This window comes from Rhineura floridana, chromosome 11, assembly GCF_030035675.1.
Source record: "Rhineura floridana isolate rRhiFlo1 chromosome 11, rRhiFlo1.hap2, whole genome shotgun sequence".
NCBI lineage: Eukaryota > Metazoa > Chordata > Lepidosauria > Squamata > Rhineuridae > Rhineura > Rhineura floridana.
In genome coordinates, this window is record NC_084490.1 from 29043433 (window position 1) to 29066373 (window position 22941).

Here is a 22941-nt window from a genome sequence, read left to right on the forward strand (position 1 = left end):
GGAAGTCAGTCAGAGCATCACACGTTAAAAGGTAAACAAAGCCTATCCATCTGGAGGACCCTAGCTCTATCTTCCTTCTGGGGCATAAACAAAAGAACAAAACAGGAGTTGCTCTTGCCCACTTCCAACAGAGAGGAGGTGAGGTCTTCTGCTCCTCTGGTGCATTCACTATAGCTGCCCAATTTCCCTGCTTTTTAAAGTTTGATAGAAATAGCTGTGGGCTAACGGTACATTCTTAAAATGCAAGGTTTTTTGCCTATTAGTGAATATACTTCTGTACTATATTAGATCTCAGCGGTACCAATTCCTTCATAAAGGATGTTAGTAACTTGATAAACTGTTCTGGAGTCAAAAGGTGGGCTCTACCTTACAGCTGTCCCTAAAAATATAACTGAAAAAATAAAGCAGTTGGAATATACCTCTGAATACCAGTTTCTTGGGGATACAATCTCATGTGCTGCTTGTGAGCTTCCTACAGGTCTCTGTCTGACCACTGCAGGAAAAGAATGCTGGACTAGATATGCCTTTGGTCTGTTCCAGAAAAGCCATTCTTATGAATATTTGTTGGAATAATGAAGAAGCAAAAATTTTATAATGGTCTCTTTCCTTCCCTCTACAGTCAAGATATGAATGAAGACATGTCTAATGTAACTATCATAACAGATTTCCTGCTTCTGGGGTTTTCGGATCAACAAGAGCTCCAGATTTTACACTTTGTGGTCTTCTCAGCAATGTACCTGGCTATTCTCATTGGAAATCTTCTAATTATCATTCTGGTAGCTCTAAACACCCACCTTCAGACCCCGATGTATTTTTTCCTTGTCAACTTATCGATCCTTGACCTTGGCTCCACCTCTACCACCATTCCCAGATCAATAGCCAATGCCCTCATGAACACAACACAGATTTCTTATCCTGAATGTGTTGCACAAATGCTTTTCTTTGTCTTCTTTGTGTCATCTGACATTTTCCTCCTCACCGTCATGGCCTATGACCGATATGTCGCCATCTGCCACCCACTGCACTATACATCTGTGATGAAGTGGGGAAAGTGCATTCAGCTGGCAGGTGGGGCATGGATGGCAGGTTTCCTTAATGCTGCTTTGCACACTGGTACTGTTTTTTCACTGCCCTTCTGCTCCAAAGTCATCGATCAATTCTTTTGTGAAATCCCACACCTCATGAAGATTTCCTGCTCTGATTCATACTCCAGTGAAGTTTGGGCTCTTGTCTTTAGTTTTGCCTTAAGTCTTGGTTGCTTTGTGTTCATTGTCATGTCCTATGTGCAGATCTTTACTGCAGTGTTGAGAATGCCCTCCATTGCAAACAGGCAGAAAGCCTTCTCTACTTGCATTCCCCACATCATTGTTATCTCTCTCTTACTCAGTACTGGTATCTTCTCCTATATCATGCCAACCTCCAGTCCTTCATATAATTTGGATGAAGTGTTTGCTGTGATATACTCAGTGATTCCTCCAATGATGAACCCATTAATCTACAGCATGAGGAATAAGGATGTCAAAACTGCCCTGTGGAAACTGTTTTACTGGAAGCTTTCAAACAAGAAAACAAGTGTATAGATTTTGTTAAAAAAACCGTTTGGTTTACGATCTAATTTACGGTACTGATAATTTCCATTTCTGCTCCAAATATGAAGGAAACAGGAAGTTAAGGGAAATGTGTATTAACTTTTATATCATTTAAGCAGTGAAGACTTGGACCAAACTTGCATATTATGCTTGCTTACAAATTTGGTTCCATGTATCCATACTTTGTTTTGGCCTTTCAGCGCACCGTTAAATTTGCGGTGGGGGGTGGGGAGGAGGAGGAGGAGGTATGTTTCAGGAAAAAATTGAACAGGTGCAGTAGCTTCCTTAGCCACTTGCTACATAGAGCTATGATAAATTTCTGCCTGGCACATCCATTCAAGGCACACTGCTTTCCCACCATATCAACAGCTATAGTGAATGTCCAGGCAGGAATTTTGTAAGAAAACCAGCTTCCTCCAGTTCCTTGCTACAGTTGCAGATGATGAATTTCTGTCTGACAGATCTGAACAAGGCACAATGCTTACTCCAAATGCCACTTACTATAGTAAGCATCCAGGCAGACATTCAAGAGCTTCATCCTAAAACTGGCCATAATCGAAAGAAGTAAGGGAGCAAATTGTGCTCAAGTAAGAGGTGTCTGGGAAGGAGGTAAAGAAAGAGGAACTGGGGATTTTTCACTCATGAATAAGCTTTGGGCTAATGAAAATGACACTGATTGGCAGACTGTCATCTAAGAAGATCATCAAATTATTCATATATTCAATAATTCACCCTTATCCAGTGTGGCGTAGTGGTTAGAGTGTTTACGACCTGGGAGGCCAGGGTTCAAATCCTCACACAGCCATGAAGCTCACTGGGTGACCTTGGGCCAGTCACTGCCTCTCAGCCTCAGAGGGAGGCAATGGTAAACCACCTCTGAATACCACTTACCACTAAAACCTATTCATAGGGTCGCCATAAGTCGGGATCGACTTGAAGGCAGTCTATTTCCATTTCAATTATTTTTATTACTAGGACAGGGGGTGCACTCTTGATGATGGCCGCATTCACACCATACATTTAATCCATTATCATTCAATTATAAAGAGTTATGGCTTCACCCAAAGAATCCTGGGACGTGTAGTTTGTGAAAGGTGCTGAGAGTTGTTAGTAGATTCATATTCTCACACAGCCACAATTGCCAGAGTGATTAACCATCAGTTCCTCTTCCCAGAGAACTCAACATCATTTCAAGCATTAGTTATCCCACACTTTCCAGAGCATTTCCCAGTCACTTTCCTTACCTCATAAAGTCCAACTGAAGGGAGGAGTGAGTTTTGCCACATCCGCATCGTACCTTTCTGAGAGGTCCTCTAACAACTGTCAGCACTCTTAAGATTAACTACAGTTCCCAGGATTATTTGGAGGACGTTGTGACTGTTAAAGTGGCATGAATGCTTTAAATGTATGGTGTGGATGTGACCTTTGTTGTGCAAGAGTGCTAAATCTACTTTGTGTGCAATCTGAATTTGCTGGTATGCTAGTGAATGTCCCGTCCAGAGCTGGAACCATGAGACTGAGACGCTGGTGCAATTAAATCTTGCTTTATTAAAGTAATGGAAACATCAAGAACATTACGCTTCATATAGAAACCTGCCTTACTCACTGGAAACCCCTAACTACACTCTAGACATGCTCTGCGGCATGTGAAGGAAGTTGACTCAGCGACTCCCCTCTGTGAGAGGCCAGCTTATGTACGGAATGTCCTCGATCGTAATCTCTGACTCCTTCGTAAGTCCTGTCTCTGCCCTGTCTGCTTCTCTCAGTGGCGGGCACGAGGCGAGGGGGCGCGCGTCTCCAACGGCTCATTGGAAGACACCTGCTCTTGGGCTGCAGGCTTGAGGTCAGGAGGTGGCATCACGCTGGAAGCGTCCTGGGAACTGCTTGGCAAGGGAGGAGCTGACACAACCTCTGGGGCGTCCCCTGACGAGCCCTCGGGAACAACTGGGGGCTGTGCCCTCTCCTCTAGAGAGCTCACATCACCTGTGGGAATTGGCTGGAGTTCAAGTTCACTGACCCCCCCAAGATCCCGAGCAGACTCAACAACTCCCTGATCTTCTGCGCCTTCTGGCAGCTGAGGCATCTGAAACTCATGCCTCTCCCCTCGTGGCTCCTTCAGGGAGAGCCGAGGCTCAACAGTGAATCCCACCCACAATGGTCTGAAAGTGCCCTTGTAAGGCTAGAAGATGACTAGACCTCTGAAGGAGAGACAGTCAAAGACAAAAGCTAGATGCTGTGATATAAGCCTGCCTTGTAAATGACCTTAGTGATAATGAGATGTCATAGGGTAGCTAGAATTCTATTACATGCATTTTTGTTGAGCTGAGATTCCATTCTATATATTTAACTTTTGTTTTCCTGTCATAACACTTTTGACTTTGGTTTATGAATAAAGTAAATGCATTGCGTGTTTAATGAAATTTTTGGTGTGCCTTCTGATTAGAAATTACTTCTGCATACTTCTCTCCAAAAATAATCTCACCAGTAGTATAGAAAGACCACCTGCTGTCAAAATGATTGATGATGACCCCTGACCCTGACCTCCCTCTGACCTCCCCCTGCCCCTCCCCTAGCCTCCATCCTTCCCCCAGCCCTTACCCCCCTTCCAAATGACATCACCAGTCCCAGCCCCTGTCTGTGGATCTGATTTATGGCCCCCTGACCTTCCCCTGACCTCCCTCCTACCCTCCTCTCACCCCTCTGGAAATGGTCCCCGAAGGGCTCCATTTCTAACCTTCCCCCTCCCCAAGGACTCACTGTTGCTATGGCAACCAGTAGACCATGGATTTGAACCAATCAGGAGAGGGGGCAGTCAGAGCAGGCATTTTGCATGCCCGGGTATGTCCTGAGCCTTGAACACATTCTGAGTTTTGAACATGGAAGCAGCCAGCACTCCTAAGAGTCCTCAGGAATTAACCAAGCAGCCAACTGTAGACATGGAAGCAGCCTGCACTTCTAAGAGTCCTGAGGAAAGCACTCCTAAGAGTCCTGAGGAATTAACCAACCAGCCATCGGTAGAGGGCCCTAACCCTTGAAAGCGCTATATTGGCACGAGTTCTGATGAAGATGATGGTTTTCCACATGCTAAATGGAAGCGATTGAGGTCAACAAAAGATGGATCAGCATGTTGGAGACGATTGCCTCTGATAACGCTGTAATGCCGGTAAGTGTCTTTGTTGCGTGTCAGTTTAATTTTCACATCCACTCCGTTCAGAAGCAATTTTTCTTGAAAAAACAGATCAGCATGGAGATGACCTAGGAGGTCTATTTTTTGGCTTTCAGCTGTCAGAGCAGCCCTTCTAACAAAGCCTAAATTTTCCCCATCCAGGGTTGCTGCCTCCTGATGTCCGGCTGTGTCTTTGTCAAATAACCCTGCAGAAAATTGTGTGGCTGGGGTGTCTTCGCTGTAATTCAGCACAGATTCTATGAAGGCTCTATAAGTGTAGCAGTTGTTGCTCTGACTGATGAGTCGGTGTCCCAGAGTCACATACAATTGGCTAAAGATGGATGCCAATGGATAATTCACCAGACCCACATTAGCACCTCTGGCCAGGTTTGTTCCATCCTGATTCACAATTTTGCAACTCACGTATAGCAATGTATTGTTTAAGTCCATATAATCTTTGCCATTTCCAGCGATGTAAAATTCTAGCGGTGCAGTTTCTGTCAGCACTGCCAAGGGTGGCACTTCGATAAACAAGCTTCTCTCGATACAGGTCTGCGTAGGCCCAATCTGTAATAGATCTAATTCAGATTTAGTGCATTCCTCAGAACTGCCATGGATGAAAGCCATGATGGCTTAAAATATATCTCCTTTTCGAGCTGGTGCTGTACGCCTCTTCTTTCTTGCAGCTTTCTGCTTCTGAGGTTCTTTCCTCATCAGTGATGTTCTTTTAAAAGGTCTGGGCGGGCCTGTTAGTTGTACCTGTGATGCGTTTCTTTTTGGGGCTTTTCTCCTTTTAATATACATCAGCCCTGATCCCTCTTGTGGATTAACTCTTTTCAAAACTGCCTGCGTAACCTGGCCAAGCACATCGTTAGCAATATTCCGAACAGCTTGTGGTTTAAGAATCTCTAGGCCTCTTCTCAAAAGCGGCATGGCTTTTTGAAAAAGGCTCCTGAATATTCCCCCTATTCCTGCCCCATACATAACCGGGGCGCTATGGTAACCCGGAAGAGCATTTCCTGCGGGTGTTGGGTATCAACCCTAATAGATAGGCTAGTTCTTTGCCGGCTTTAATAGCGTAACCAGCCTCTGCTTTAAGGCTAACCTTTCTAGTCACTTGGTCGTAGTGTAGGACCGCAATGAGGCGTTCGCCACTCTGGTTTCGTATAATGTTGTTCATACTGGAAAACAACACGCTATTAAATCACTACTCAGAAACACTTACCTGGGGTCCCCCATGCTCCATGTCTTCAATTAATTCTTCTGGTGGCACATTTTCTTTATCATCCATTTCCTCCAAGGGTTGAAAAATGACACCTCCATCCACAAACTCTACAGGTTTCATGAGTTCTTCTTTGGCTTTTGCGAAGTTCATCTTCAGATTATATCTGCAATCACACTCTAAGAGCTGATCACGTTTGCCAGTTCTTCTTTGGCTTTTGCAAAGTAAGTCTTCATATCACTAGAATTTGCCAGGAACATGGTTTCAGGGTCTGGATCTTGTCCGGCTGTAAACACCGCTACCAGTAAGCTTCTTGTTGAAACAGAACCTTTTTACCGAACTGCCCAGGCTCTTTCTTTCCAAGCTCTGATTTTACATCTGCTGGTGGAAATGATAAATGCCTAGGCTTTAAAGACCTCTTTGAATGCGCTTTCAGTGGTGCTGGAGGATAGGAAAAACCTAGTAGTCCATGTGCTGCCTGCTTGGTTAATTCCTCAGGACTCTTAGGAGTGCTGGCTTCTTCCTTGTTCAAAACTCAGAATGTGTTCAAGGCTCAGAACATGCCCGGGCATGCAAAATGCCTGCTCTGACCGCCCCCTCTCCTGATTGCTTCAAATCAATGGTCTACTGGTTGCCATAGCTACAGTGAGTCCTTGGGGAGGGGGAGGGTTGGAAATGGAGCCCTTCGGGGTCCATTTCCAGAAGGGTGAGGGGACGGTAGGAGGGAGGTCAGGGGAAGGTCAGGGGGCCATAAATCAGATCCACAGACAGGGGCTGGGACTGGTGATGTCATTTGGAAGGGGGGTAAGGGGTGGGGGCTGGGGGAAGGATGGAGGCTAGGGGAGGGGCAAGGGGAGGTCAGAGGGGGGTCAGGGGTCATCATCAATCATTTTGACAGCAGGTGGTCTTTCTATACTACTCTCACCCTCAATTCTGCTTCTAATGTATGGATTTTTAAAGTTTAAGAGTGCTCTCACTTGACCAGGATAAAGGGGCAGATCAGGGAATGATGGCAGTGAACCTGCGAGGCACAAATTGGCTATATTTTCTATATTGTTCCATTACAATATTTCTATATTGTTATATTACAATTGGAGCGCCTTCCTAAATCATAAGAAATAGGGAAGCGTTTCTTTCAGTTTTTCCTTGTTCTAGTCAGTTTTCCCAGAGCTTGGAAAAGTTACTTTTTTAAACTACAACTCCCCATCAGCCCCAGCCAGCATGGCCACTGGATTGGGCTGATGGGAGTTGTAGTTCAAAAAAGTAACTTTTCCAGGCTCTGAGTTTTCCACATCAGTTTGTTTGTTTGGCCACAGTGAGAACAGTGGACTAAATGGGCCATTGGCCTGATCCATTAGGCTTTTCTTATGTCCTTAAACACATGGATGGGGGGGAATAGCAGTGAAATGCAGAGTACGGTTAGCAACAATACTCTGTAAAGCTTAATGTAGTTACTTTGCAAAACACCAGTAATTGGTGATAGTACAACATTTATTCATGTGTTGTTCATGTGGTGAGAGCCAGTGTGATGTAGTGGTTAAGGTGTTGGACAACAACCTGGGAGACCAGGGTTCAAATCCCCACATAGCCATGAAGCTCACTGGGTGACCTTGGGCCAGTCACTGCCTCTCAGGATCATGAAAACCCTATTCATAGGGTCACCATAAGTCATAATCGACTTGAAGGCAGTACATTTACATTTTTTTGTTCATGTGGTAAGGCAAGCTTCCGCCACCCTTAACATCATGTCCCTGGCTAACCCTATCTCAAATATCTGGATGTTGAGTGCTAGCATTTGCAAATGAATTTCCCTGTGTAAGCATCTGCTCAGGCACAGTACTTCATTTGATCAGGACACATTGGCATATGGGCACTTGATTGCATGGAACCTCTATACATGAGCAACAGTTCCTACATATGACCAGGGCTAGCGGGGCACAAAAAGTCAGGGGTGGGGAGAGCCTGCTTTGCCTTAAGGTTGTCCTACAAGCAAATAACAGATATACAGGGATACAGTCAACTTAGCTTTGTTGTGTTGATTAACATTTGAAGTGGAAGAAGAAACCATCATCTTGTTTCAAGCCTAGACCAATATGATCAAACCTTGATAGGTTCTAATTCAACAGTTTCATGCTGGAGTCTCCCCTGAAAATTCCTTCATTGAAGAATGACATTTTTCTTCCTTTTTGAAATTCCCTCCATTTAATTTTTCTGGACACAGAAGCTGTCCCTCTTTATTCTTCTTCCTCTTGGAATATGATGTTGATGCTCACTGTGGGCACATAGCTCACATCTGTAAAGAGCAACTGCAGAAGAATTACAGAAGAATGGCCCATGTTGTTGACTGTTTATGCAAGATGTCTCAATATGCTTTGTAAACCGTCAGCATCTCAGCTGCCTTACGCAGAGCCAGCATATCTGTTTCTGCACTTCTTTGGGATACAGATCTTCCATTCGTAAAGGACTGTGTTTCAAGATGCAGACCTCCCTGCTATTATATCCAAGCATAATTAATGTATAGAGTCTTTTCCCATGAGATGTGGTGATGGCCATGCATTTAGAAGAGGTTAAAAGAAGATCAGATTTATAAAGGAAACGCCTACCAACAGCTACTGGTAATGATGACTATCTAAAGCCTGCAAGTTCAGATGCCTCCAACTCCCAGTTGCAACAAGGGAAAAGGGATATTGTATTCAGTCCCAGCTTATGGGTTTTCCAAAGGCATCTCATTGGCCACCAGTAGTAAGCAGTTGGTGGGGTGGCTCAGACACTATAGCATTAGTCATCTGCCTTCCAAACACTGAGCACCATTGCCAGTTCCTGAGAGGGAGAGGACAAGGCATAAGGAGTGAGGTGTGGGGCAAGCACAGCAGCAGAGCCAATCTGACACTCCTTCTGCTGAGCCATCACCACTATACTTCACTCCTCCATGACTTGCACCTCCCTCTCAGGAACCAGCAGCAAGGTTCAGTGTTTGGAAGACAGGTGAGCAAATCCACTCTGCCTGGACCACACCACTGGCAGTCGCTACTGTGGGCCACCATGGAAAACAGGTTCCTGGACCAAACAGACTTTTGGTTTCATCCTTAAGATATGTTTGTTCGTAATGGAACAAACAATGATTTCATACAGTTGTGGAAGCTGTTTGCGGCCAAAGGTTAAAATAAAACACACACACAGCAAGCTGGGTTGAACGAAGAGCCACTTTATTAAATTTCTAACAAACCCCTTAAATGAAACCTGCAGAGGGGAAACATAGGTGCAGTAGCTGTCTAATAAGCAAGCACTTAAAATACAGCTATAGGATGACCAGCCCCTGCTGGGGCAAGGGCAAGCCATTCCACTTACCCCTTACCCCCACCACACCATGTAGGTGAGCATGGGGGCCTTCCCAAATCACCACCCCCAGGGCCCTACAACTCTGGGTGGATGAGGTAAGTTAGCCCCAGAAGCAGCCTGTATCCTGCCTCTGGGCCCAACAGCCCTGACTTTCAGGCCTCCGGAGCCACCAATCACCTCCAAAGGTGCCTAAGGAGACCACCTAGCTGTCCTTTCCTACGTCCCTTCCTGCACCTTGCCACCACAAAAGGGGGGCAAATCTCTATTTAGTCTGCCTTTACCCCACTGTCCAGAACATGTCTCACAGACACCTCTGCAGGTCAGACAGAAAAATGTCATTCCCTGCATCTGTCAGGTCAACTCCATCTGCCCTGTAAAGTTCAACCCTGGAGTGCCATATATTGGGTGATGTAAAACCAACCCCCCCATGCACTGGGACAGCCACCCAAAGCTGTTGGTTGACCTTCTTCCAGGCCCTATCAATACCCCTCGGGTCCTCCAAACAATGCCAAACCTTGCGAGGGAGTACGTCTGACCATATCAGACACACTAGAGGCCAATGTTGCCTAATAACCTGCAGGTCCTGGCATGCCTGCAAAATGAGGGCTTTGCCCTTAAGTAGCCCAAGGTCATTCCTCCCCAGGTGAATGACCACAACCTGTGGAACCGTCTGCACCAAACCTTGCTAGAATAACATGGGTAGGAGCACATCCCAGCACATCCCTCATTGGTCCAGCCACTGAACCTTAGCCCACTGACTGAGGCCCAGCTGCAAACCAAAACATGACTTTGTGGCTCTACGACCTGCCCAGAAGATCATGCTATGGCCTAAGAGTAGGATGCGCATCTGCTCTTTCCCCAAACTGCCAAAAACAAAACAATTACAAACAGGCTTCCAGATCTCCAGGCTCACCAAAGGGCAAATGTAACTCCTGTATGCCCCTGGTTTCCACTGTCTGATGGCCTGCACCTGCTCTTGTGAAAACATGGAGGCAACTCTGATTCTAATAGAGTTGGTTGCAAACCCTGTGGGGTCCACTCCTTTGAAGTGCTAGTTTGGTGAAAAATGCTTTGAAAGGGGCATGCCAAGAGTGACAAAGTTTTGCCTCTGGGGCTTTGTTACAGAGTTGCACAGTACTTTCAGGGAGTTTATCCCTAGACACTGTTGCTACACTTGATAGTCCTTTGCCTCACAAACCCCTAGCATGTCTAGCACTGCTTATGCCTGCAGCATGACAGGTTGTTTAATTCAAACCTCAAAGAAACAGGAAGGTAAAAGTAAGTAAATGAAGTACACATGGGCATTTTGTTTGCTGTCCTGCGAGATGATGAAAGAGAGATGGAGGGATGAATGTGGAGATGGAGGGATTGACAAAGCTTGTGTTAAATGCCAAGGGCAGAATTTCCAATGTGGGCTGGAAAAAATCTGTGGAAAAGACATTAAGATCTTAAACTATTATCAAATCTGTCTCTCCCTGTTGTTTCCTCTGTTTCAGTATTTCTGTTCCTTTTTTTAATCATTTCTTTGTATCTACATATCTATTCCTAATTCCTCCCAACATTTCCTAATAAAATATAATCTCTTTGTTATTTTTTGCCCCCATAATAAACTTTTTTTTTACATTCTTCTGGCATGTGCATTAATTTGACATCATAATTTCATTCCTTTATTCTCTTTGTGGGTGCCAGTTCTCAGCAGATGTCTAGAGATCATGTCATTACTGGGATTCACAAATTCCAGGGAAACAGATACCAGAGCTCTGTGTGACATTTACCAGACCGTTATTGTCCCTGTTCCATGGCTTTGTGTGTTGTGCAAAAATTGTGGGGGGATAGGCAGTTGTCAAGTTACATTTCCTCTAAACAAGCTATGCTTGTTTAAGTATCCATTGCTATGTCTGTGCATGTCCTCATAGTGGAGTATTTGCCAACTGAACTATGGCTGCTTTCACACTGCACTTTATTCTGCTATTCTGTCAATTTGTTACCTGGGAATTTGCACATTATATTTGATCTTTCACAAGATGTACAACCTAGTTCTGGAATTCTAGTGGAATATAGTGAAAGTTTAGCACTAATTTTCATGATAAATAATACCAGAAAAAATCTGTTTGAAACCTTGAGAACCCGAAAAATTATAGGAGTTTTTTGCTAGCTGCAGCCGCTCATGGGACAGGCATCCAGGAATGCAGTGTGTTCCTGCCCTTTAGGCGCACAATTTTTTAGTGCCTGATGAAAATTGTACCAGTATTCCCGCATAGGCACAGATAGCAGTAGCATTCCCCTCCCTCCGTAAAGTCCGATGCTAAAAGGAGAGGGATCATATTGTGACGGGATGAGATCTTAGATCTCCTACACAGTGGAGAACTACAGTGCACATGTGTGTAATGGGTGAAGGACAAAAACAAGGTGTTGCTCATTGGCGTTCCTTAGCCCAACAGATAATGCATTGTGAATGAAATTTTAGAAATTGGGACAGAAGCACTACCATTTAATCCCTTAAACTAATGCAATAAGCCCCATGTCTGAAAGCAGCCTATTGATGAGGGTCCTGATCCAACTAAAACTAGGAACACTTTTTGAGATCAATAAGGCGTAACATAGTCCCAGTTAAACTGGACGGCTGATCACAGTGAGACTTGAGTGCACCTATTTTGTAACATTTTGATTGGCCTAAGAAGGGTATTGGCCTACTATGGATTTTTTTCTTGCAGCCAACACCAGACGTCTGCCTTTTGAGTAATTTTACTTGTCTTCTAGCCATTTGTCGTTGTTGTTATGTGCCTTCAGGTCAATTTTGACTTATGGCGACCCTATGAATCGGCTACCTCCAATAGCATCTGTTACAAACCACCCTGGTTCAGATCTTGTAAGTTCAGGTCTGTGGCTTCCTTTCTGGAATCAATCCATCTCTTGTTTGGTCTTCTTTTTCTACTCTCTTCTGTTTTTCCCAGCATTATTGTCTTTTCTAGTGAATCATGTGTTCTCATGATGTGTCCAAAGTATTATAACCTCAGTTACATCATTTTAGCTTCTAGTGACAGTTCTGGTTTAATTTGTTCTAACACTCAATTATTTGTCTTTTTCACAGTCCATGGTATGCGCAAAGCTCTCCTCCAACATTACATTTCAAATGAGTTTATTTTTCTCTTATCTGCTTTTTTCACTGCCCAACTTTCACATCCATACATAGAGATCAGGAATACTATGGTCTGAATGATCCTGACTTTAGTGTTCAGTGATACATCTTTGCACTTCAAGACCTTTTCTAGTTCTGCCCTCTCCAGCTGCCCTCCCCAGTCCTAGCCTTCTTCTGATTTCTTGACTATTGTCTCCAGTTTGGTTAATAACTGTGCCAAGGTATCGATAATCCTTGACAAGTTCAATGTCCTTGTTGTTAACTTTAAAGTTACATAAACTTTCTGTTGTCATTATTTCAGTCTTCCTGATGTTCAGCTGTAGTCCTGCTTTTGTGCTTTCTTCTTTTACTTTCATCAACATTCGTTTGAAATCATTACTGGTTTCTGCTAGTAATATGGTATTGTCTGCATATCTTAAATTACTGATATTTCTCCCTCCAATTTTCACACCTTCATCTTGATCCAATCCCGCTTTCTGTATGATATGTTCTGCATATAGATTAAACAGATAGGATGATAAAATACACCCCTGTCTCACACCCTTTCCAAATGGGAACCAATCAGTTTCTCCATATTCTGTCCTTACAGTAGCCTCTTGTGCAGAGTATAGGTTGCACATCAGAACAATCAGATGCTGTGGCACCCCCATTTCTGTTAAAAGCATTCCATAGTTTTTCATTATCTATACAATCAAATGCTTTGCTGTAATCTATGAAGCACAGGGTGATTTCCTTCTGAAATTCCTTGGTCTGTTCCATTATCCAAAGTATTTTTGCGATATGATCTCTGGTACTTCTTCCCTTTCTGAATCCAGCTTGGACATCAAGCCATGGTCTCTCACATTCCAAACCGGAACTGAGTCAAGCAGAAACATAAGGATTTAAACTAATGTTGATATGAATCAAGCCATTAATCTCACTGATTTAACAGCATATTAGATAGATTGGTTGTTTACTAGAAACAATTAGCTTTAAAGTCAGAGGGGGGAAAGAGAGAGCATATAAACAACATTGCTCAGCTTGACCAGTGATTCAACTGTCTCAGCATAATGCCTGTCCTCTTCCAAAAACTAGCTTGATAAAAATGGGAAATGCACACGCAGTTTCTGAAAGAGATGATTATTCCCCTTTTTTCAGTCTGGTAGTCGGACACATACTGCTTCTGAACAGAAAACAAATCATTCCTAGCTTTCAGGTATGTGCCCATTAAGTGATTTAGTCTGCAATCCTAACCCCATTTACTTGGGAATAATCCCCACTGAAATAATAAGGCTTCCTTCTGAATAGACACAGTTAGGATTGCAGCCTCACACAAAGCAAAGATTTCAGAAGGAAGTCATAGGGTGTTAAAACTACGTGGTACAACATTGTACTGTTAAGTAGAGGATTTTTTTTTACAAAACTGATCAGCTTGTCTCCCTGCAATCCAGATTGGGATCTTAATTGAGGGGGGAGTAGGGTGCTTTAAACCTTTACCTCCTCTGTGGTCCCAATCTAGCCCCCCTGCATTTGCATAGCAAAAAAGGTCAGTTATTTTTCAATGGGAGCTTTTTGCTATGCAAATTGCAGTGCTTGTGGGACTGCAATCCAAATTGGGACTGCAATGGGTGTGTGTGTGAAAGGTTGAAACTCCCTATCCCACATACTAGGGTCCCAATGCAGATCAGACCCCACAGGCTTGCAATCTCAGGAAAGGAGGGAGAGCAGAACTGAGGTCACATATGGCTTTGCCCTAGGTTAGAGAAACTCAGGGACTGTACACTCTCCTTTTCCCCAGGTGACAGAACTTCCTGGGACTTGCCCACATCTCCAACAGAAGCCTTAACCCATCTTTAATTGCTTAGATGATATCAAGACTAGATGTTCCTTCATCTCTGTAGGTTGGATCCAGAGGATCTTCCTTTCACAGAGGAAGCTTCTCTGAATCCTATCAAGGGTCTTTAAAGGTCTTGTGCACTGAATTTGGATTGTGACACTGTTTGGATTGTGACATTTGTATTCAGAAACAAGTAGTTGCAAACTTTAGTAACATCACAAACATATTGCATAATATACTTCTCTACTATATTACATGTCAGGAGTTGCTCTTGCCCCACTTCCAACAGAGAGGAGGTGAGGTCTCCTGCTCCCCTGGTGCATTCACTATAGCTGCCCAATTTCCCTGCTTTTTAAAGTTTGATAGAAATATCTGTGGGCTAACGGTACATTCTTAAAATGCAAGGTTTTTTTGCCTATTAGTGAATATACTTCTGTACTATATTAGATCTCAGCGGTACCAATTCCTTCATAAAGGATGTTAGTAACTTGATAAACTGTTCCTGGAGTCAAAAGGTGGCCTCTACCTTACAGCTGTCCTTAAAAATATCACTGACAAAATAAAGTAGTTGGAATGTGCCTCTGATTACTACTTGCTGAGGAACACAATCTCATGTCCTGCTTGTGAGCTTCCTACAGGTCTATGTCTGACCATTGTAGGAAAGAAATGCTGACCAGATATGCTTTGATCTGTTCCAGAAAGGCTGTTTTTATGTATACGTGTTGGAATAATGCACAAGCAAAGTTTTTATAATGGTCTCTTTCCTTCCCTCTTCAGTCAAGATATGAATGAAGACATGTCTAATGTAACTATCATAACAGATTTCCTGCTTCTGGGGTTTTCGGATCAACAAGAGCTCCAGATTTTACACTTTGTGGTCTTCTCAGCAATGTACCTGGCTATTCTCATTGGAAATCTTCTAATTATCATTCTGGTAGCTCTAAACACCCACCTTCAGACCCCGATGTATTTCTTCCTTGTCAACTTATCAATCCTTGACCTTGGCTCCACCTCTACCACCATTCCCAGATCAATAGCCAATGCCCTCATGAACACAACACAGATTTCTTATTCAGAATGTATGGCACAAATCCTTTTCTTTCTCTTTTTCATGTCATCTGATATTTTCCTCCTCACCATCATGGCCTATGACCGATATGTGGCCATCTGCCACCCACTGCACTATACATCTGTGATGAAGTGGGGAAAGTGCATTCAGCTGGCAGGTGGGGCATGGATGGCAGGTTTCTTTAATGCTGCTTTGCACACTGGTACTGTTTTTTCACTGCCTTTCTGCTCCAATGTCATCAATCAGTTTTTTTGTGAAATCCCACACCTCATGAAGATTTCCTGCTCTAATTCATACTCCAATGAAGTTTGGGCTCTTCTCTTTAGTTCAGCCTTAGGTCTTGGTTGCTTTGTGTTCATTGTCATGTCCTATGTGCAGATCTTTACTGCAGTGCTGAGAATGCCCTCCATTGCAAACAGGCAGAAAGCCTTCTCTACTTGCATTCCCCACATCATTGTTTTCTCTGTCTCACTCAGTACGGGTATCTTTTCCTATGTCATGCCAACCTCCAGTCCTTCATATAATTTGGATGAAGTGCTTACTGTGATATACTCAGTGATTCCTCCAATGATGAACCCATTAATCTACAGCATGAGGAATAAGGATGTCAAAACTGCCTTTTGGAAACAGTTTTACTGGAAGCTTTCAAACAAGAAAACAAGTCCATAGATTTTTTTTAAAAAAACCTTTGGTTTAAGATATAATTCAAGGTACTGACAGTTTCCAGTCCTGTTCCAAAAATCAAGGAAACAGGAAGTTAAGGAAAATGCATGTTAACTTTTATACTATTTAAGCAATGAAGACTTGGACCAAACTTGCATATTATACTTGCTTACAGATTTGATTACATGTATCCATACTTTGTTTTGGCCTTTCAGATCAACATAAATTTTCATCCTAATAATGCCCATAATTCCAAGAAGTAAGGAAGCAAATTGTGGACAAGTGAGAGGTGTCTGGGAAGGAGGTAAAAAAAGAGGAACTGGGGATTTTTTACTCATAAATAAGCTTTGGGCTAATGCAAATGACACTGATTAGCAGACTGTCATCTATGAAGCATCATCCAATTATTCATAGATTCAATAATACAATCATATTCAATTATTTTTATTACTAGCACAGGGGGTGCACTCTTGATAATGGCTACATTCACCCTTAATCCATTATCATTCCACTATAAACAGTCATAGCTTCCCCCAAAGAATGCTGGGAAGGGTAGTTTGTGAAAGGTGCTGAGAGTTCTTAGGAGACTCATATTCTCCTCACACAGCCACAGTTGCCAAAGTGAATAACAGTCAGTCCCTCTTCCCAGAGAACTCAACATCATTTCAAGCATTAGTTATCCCACATTTTCCAGAGCATTTCCCTGTCACATTCCTTACATCATAATGTCCAACTGAAGGGAAGAGTGAGTTTTGCCACATCCTCATCATACCTTTGTGAGCGGTCTCCTAACAACGGTCAGTGCTCTTAACAAATTACAGTTCCCAGGATTCTTTGGAGGCTACTGCAGGTAAAATCCTTGCAAGGATCCTTGCAAATCGCCTCCTACCTATCTCAGAAGAAATCCTCCGCAAATCCCAAAATGTTTTCTGCCCTTCCAGTGTGACAGTGGACATGATCTTCACTGCACGACAGCTTCAAGAAAAATGCCGGGAGCAAAACCGACCTCTGTATATGGTGTTTATTGATCTGACTAAGGCCTTTGATACTGTAAATTGAACTGTTCTCTGGAACATCCTTCTGAAAATTGGATGCCCTGAAATATTGATGAATATTTTGTGACAATATGAAGGTGACAATTTTGGATAACAGTGGCTCTCAAAGCAATCTATTCAGAGTGGGATCAGGTGTCAAACAGGGATGCGTCATTGCTCCAAACTTATTTGCAATTTTCATTGCCATGATTCTACACCTTGTTGAAAGGAAACTTTCCACTGGTGTGGAAATCACATATTGAAGAGATGGAAAGCTTTTTAATCTCAGTAGGCTGAAAGCAAAAAGTAAGGTAATTACAACCTCTGTTGTAGAACTTCAGTATGCCGATGATAATGTAGTCTCTGCACATTCAGAGGAAGAGCTTCAAACTATCCTAAATGTCTTTGCAGAAGCATATGGAAAGCTTGGCCTCTCGCTTAATATAAAAAAACCCCAAAATGCTTCATCAGCAGGTGCGAACTAGTCCCTCTGTAGCACCATCTAGCTTAATGTTGCGACACTGGAGAATGTTGATCTCTTTTCTTATCTTGGTAGCCATCTGTCTGTAAAAGCTGACATCAATGCTCAAATTCAACATCGTCTGAGCTCTGTGAGTGCTGCATTCTTCCGAATGAATCGTAGAGTGTTTGAGGATTGGGATATTCGCAGGGAAACCAAAATGCTTATTTATGAAGCCATTGTACTACCGACTTTACTGTATGCCTGTGAAACATGGACCATCTATAAACACCACTCCCAACTTCTTGAAAGATTCCACCAACACTGCCTCTGGAAAATTCTGCAAATTACTTGGGAGATAGGTGGACTAACGTTAGTGTATTGGAAGAAGCAAAGACCACCAACATTGAAACAATGATCCTTCAACATCAACTTCACTGGACCGGCCATGATGTTTGAATGCCTGATCACCATCTTCCAAAGCAGCTACTCTACTCCCAACTTAAGGATGGAAAACAGAATATTGGTAGACAGCAAAAGAGGTTTAAAGATGTTCTTTAAAATAACCTAAAAAAAATGTAACATGAGCACTGAGAACTGGGAAGTCTTGCCCCATGATCATCCCAACTGGAGGCCGGCTATTGTCAAAGGTGCTATGGACTTTGAAGAAGCACGAATACAGAGCAAAAGGGACAAATGAGCTAAGCCGAAGGCACCTCAAACAAATCCTCATTGCAACTGTCTTCCATCTATAAACCTATGTCCTCATTGTGGGAGGCTGTGTGGATCAAGGATTGGCCTCCACAGTCACTTACGGACCCACTGTTAAAGACTTTATTTTGATTGCCTGTATATCTATAACTCTTGTGCCTTTGGGTTACCAATAAAGAAATCTCATTGGGTATTTAATGAAATCTTGGGTGTGCCTCCTGATTAGAAATTACTTCTGCACAGTTCTCTCCAAAAATATCTCGCCCTCAACCTTGCTTTCAGTGTATGGCTGATCAGGGTAAAGGGGCAAATCACGGAATGATGGCAGTGAACCTGCCAGGAACAAACTGGCAATATGTTCCAGCACTGGATGTCGTATGTGTGAAAAATAGGGAAGGGTTTCTTTCAGTTTTTCATTGTTCCAGTTAGAAGGTCAGTTTTCCACATGAGTTTGTTTTTTTAAAAAGGAATCATGAAAATTCATCAACATTGGTGCAAATTTCGCCTACTCTACTCTGCAATTTTGGCTAATATCTACATTCTTGAAAAACAATTTCCCATAAACTAATGCATTTTGCATGCTATGCATTTTTGTGGAGACATTACCCCAGTATATGATTTTTTTACACGCTATATGGCTGAAGAACTGCATTGCAAAATTGAATTTTGAAGGATATTTGTGTTTTGGTTCTTATATTGTTTTGGAAAGTGCAAATTAGGTAAGTTCACCTTCAAATGTGAACTGAATTGAATTTCTCCAGCATCCCAAGTCACAATGCAGAAGAATGTTGCAAGTACCCGTGTTTTTCTGCTCTTGAAAAGAAAACCCTATATTTCTCTGTTACAGAGAAGCATCATGAACAGTCAGCAGGGCTGCATATCCTTACTGCAGGGGAGGGAAACGCATGGCCAGTCGGCCTAATTTTATGTGACCCTTGCTTTAATTTAAAAAAAACTTCTGCAACTGTTCAGTTCTGACCTCTGGCAGGAGTGACCTGACCCTTTCTCCAGCAGCCCATTTGGCAGGGAGGAAGAGGGAGAGAGAGGAAGTGTGTGGGGGGTAAGAGGGCGAATAGGAGAGAAAGAAAGGAGTGTACTACCTACTTTTGAGTCTGTCCCCTCCACTGACTAAACAGATTACCTCCAAGGAGATGCAGCTCACAAGAGAATAAGAAAATGTTGCCCATCCGGCTTTATTCGATCTGTGAACAACATGGCCGCTTAACTGTCCAAACTGTTCAGATCTGCTTTATAGTGCTTAGAATTCTGTTGCATTTGAGGGGGTGGATTTACGTTAACTGCATATACAGTGCACACACCATTGCCTATCTCTTTTGCCATTAAAGCCACTCTCAGATAGAGATGTAGTCTGCTTGCTGGTGCCAGTTGAGATCTCATTTCACAGAACTGTCAGTCAATTACTGTTGGTGTTCATTTTTTTCTGCTATTCTTTTGCTTTTACTGATCCTCACCCCCTCCAAACTCAATATTGTAACAGGGCTTTCATTTAATGGTAAGGAGCAAGATGAAGATGATGTTCCAGAAAAATGATGTTCTTCCACTGGTCCATCCCCCTCCTCATCTCACATGTCTGCCACCTCCTCAGAATCTCCTGAGCAGTGTCTTCTCCCCGCATCTGCCATTCCCCCTTCTCTCATCCCCTTCCTTCTCTCCCTTCCTCCCAACCCCAACAGAGGGTTTCACGAGGCACTGCTGTGATGGGGCAGAAGAACTGAGAGGATGCGAAGGCCCCCAGCAGTGACAGTAGTGGCGGCAGTGGGTTCAGCATGAATGTGGAGGGATGAGCATTTGCTTTCTGGGTCTAGCCCATCAATAGCAGCAATAAGAGGAGTAGAGTTATTGACTCTTCTACCACCATCGCTCCAGAGCTCCTCCCAGCTCCTTTTTACTACCAGACTTGCATCCATACCACAATTCCCACTTTCTGACCTTGTGCATTCCAGTAGCAAGTATCTCAGCATTTTAGATCAAAGTGCTTAATTATAACAGTATCATATTTATTTATTTATTTTATTATTTGGTTTATATCCCGCCCTTCCAGAAGGAGCCCAGGGCAGCAATATTTATATTATATTTTCATAGTTATATTTTGATATTTAATGTAGTTAAAAAAAATACCAGAGTTGGGAAAAGCCTCAGAAGGTTGCAAAGTTTTGCAAAAATAACGAACATGAAAACTATAGGAAAGTCTGGTGTCAAATTTGATTTTAGTGCAATTCTCTTCTATCCCTACTGTTAAACATGGCTGCTATTATTTGGAAAGGAGAAACTATCCCCTGTCCTGGCAATAAATTAAAAGTCTTTGCACATTCCTAATGCATGTACATCCGGTTTGTTCTTATTCACTTTTACTGGTTTTGTTCCCAATATGTCTTCGGCTGGATTACTTTATGTACAGATTATAATAATTTGTCACATATTATTCTAAACCAACAATATCCTCTTTCTTATACTGTACTTGAAATCAGGATACATGTCTTAAACATAGCAGGCCTGCCCTGCACATGATTTGTGGCCTAACAAGCTGAACTATGTACAACAGCAAGGTTTCTGAGAAACCTCCAGTTTATTCTGTGTTGGACTCATATGATGGTGGGAAATCACATGACATGCCACAATAAATGGCTAATGGGCTGCATTTGTCTTGGTGATTCTGCAGTCAGTTGCCTTGCTTGTTCCCCTTACAGACTCTCTCAGGTGTTAAGATCAGAGGGGGTCCATCACCCTCAGATGCTTGGAGATGGCATTCTCTAGGTTGTGGGACTCTCTCCCCACACAAGGGGTGTGTCTGGCACCTTCATGGTATGATTTCCAATATATGCTGAAGATGTACCTCTTAAACCTGGCTTTCGACAGCTGAGATATGTGTTTTCAGGACCCACCCTATTCCTGTGAATGTAACTATACAGCCACAAGAGTGGCTGTATACTATAGCCAGCATGGATTTTTCGCATTCCTCAATGTTATATTGAAAATATACCCCCATGCCATTCTGATGCTTCCCATAAACTCATTTCAAAACAAAACCTTACAAAACTTATAGTCCTGAACTCAGAAATGCTTGCTTAACTATCCTCTAAATTTTCATGGCGATACACAAAACAGAGAGAATCAAGAGTTCAAAGTGTAAAAAGAGAGAAAAACAGACCCCCTTTGGACTTTTTTCTCTCAGAGTTCTCATAATCTGTTGAAATTCATTAAAAATTAGCCATGTTCACAGAGTACCTTTAATCCTATTACTGACCTTGCCCCATACTCTGATCTTCATCTTCTGCAGTTTAAAAGTTGAAAAAATGCCTGGCTGATTTTTAATTAATTTAATAAATTTTGCATTGAATTCAATGATAATGTTGGGCATGCTCAGTAAGAGCCAACAGTCAGTGTTCTAAAAGCCAGACTCACAGCTCCTGGGCTTGCCTAATCAGGGGGCCATACCCACACCAGACCTTTATTTCAATTTAGACAGTAATGGCTTCCCTCAGAGAATCCTGGGAAGTGTAGTTTGTGAGGGTGCTGAGAGGAGACTTCTATTCTCCGACAGAGCTCCAGTGGCCAGACTGGTGTAACAGTCAGCCACTCTGACTGAAGCTCTATGAGGGGAACAGGGCCTCTCCTAGCAACTCTCAGCACTCTTCATTAACTACCCTTTCCAGGATTCTTCGGGATAAGCCATGCCTACCTAAAGGGAAATAAAGGTCTGGTGTGGATCTGGCCAGGGACAGCGTTCGTTTAAATTTGTGTGGGAGGCTACATGTGTCTGCTGTAGAATAAAAAGGAGAGGGAAACCCTGAAAAAGAATGATACTGTTCACAATGTTTTTCTTTTGGAAAGGAAAGGGGCTTCCCCTCTGCCCAGTGCCTGCCTAATGTCTCTGATGCTTCATGGGTGTAGAAATACTTCCATAATGATGAACAGAAATTTTCCATCCTTGTCAATAATGATGGACTGCTGTTGCATCAACCTCTGCAGCAATTTTACAGTTGCATTCATTCCCTTGTGTAAATGTCTTAAATATTGCCTCCCTATTCCATACGGGAATGATCAGCAACAGATGAGGAAGCTCTGAGTCTCCCTCAGTATGCAGCATGATAAAAAATAGACAATGGGAATACATGATGAAATATAGCCTTAGATTCAACACTTTGAAAGTATCCTGTTACACTCAGAAATTCAACGTTGTTGGCATTGGCTTTGGAACACTTGTGCAGAGTTTATCAGGAAAACAGGGAGCTAATCTTTAGAGATAAAAAGAAGTCAGGTACATACTTTCATTACATATGCCTGCCATTTTCATTTGAAATAAGCTTTTTCTCCAACATACACTTGTAAAGCCAGAGGAGTTGTGAATCAGAGAGAGAGAGAGAGAGAGAGAGAGAGAGAGAGAGAGAGAGAGAGAGAGAGAGAGAGAGATGTATATGCTTACTTGTTCGTTATTTGTATTACCTTCTTTTTCTACCTGATTATCCTTTCAGTTTTGTGTTACATTTTCTTATATCCACAAAGTTTTGTGGCTCAGTGATGCTCACTCTGTTATTTTCAGTCCTTTCCTAATAATGTTATGGCTTTGTGTTTCACTGCCACCAGATTCTAACCTGATGTTCTGATTAGTTGTCCACAAAGATCTCTATCCTGACAGCTTAGAATGCATCACTCTATAGGTGTAGTGGTGACACTTGATCTTAATGTGGATTATTGATGATCACTGAAAGAAG

General features: G+C 42.7%; 2 protein-coding genes across 2 annotated transcripts; both read left to right on the plus strand.

The window, feature by feature from the left end:
* Positions 1-638: 638 nt before the first annotated feature.
* On the plus strand, positions 639-1580 carry LOC133367669 (olfactory receptor 14I1-like). Its single transcript, XM_061591764.1, has one exon. The coding sequence runs from the start codon at positions 639-641 to the stop codon at positions 1578-1580; it is 942 nt and encodes a 313-aa protein (XP_061447748.1).
* Positions 1581-15001: 13421 nt separating this feature from the next.
* LOC133367670 (olfactory receptor 14I1-like) lies at positions 15002-16009 on the plus strand. Its single transcript, XM_061591765.1, has one exon. It carries the CDS (start codon positions 15002-15004, stop codon positions 16007-16009), a length of 1008 nt encoding a protein of 335 aa, XP_061447749.1.
* The last annotated feature ends 6932 nt before the right edge of the window (positions 16010-22941 follow it).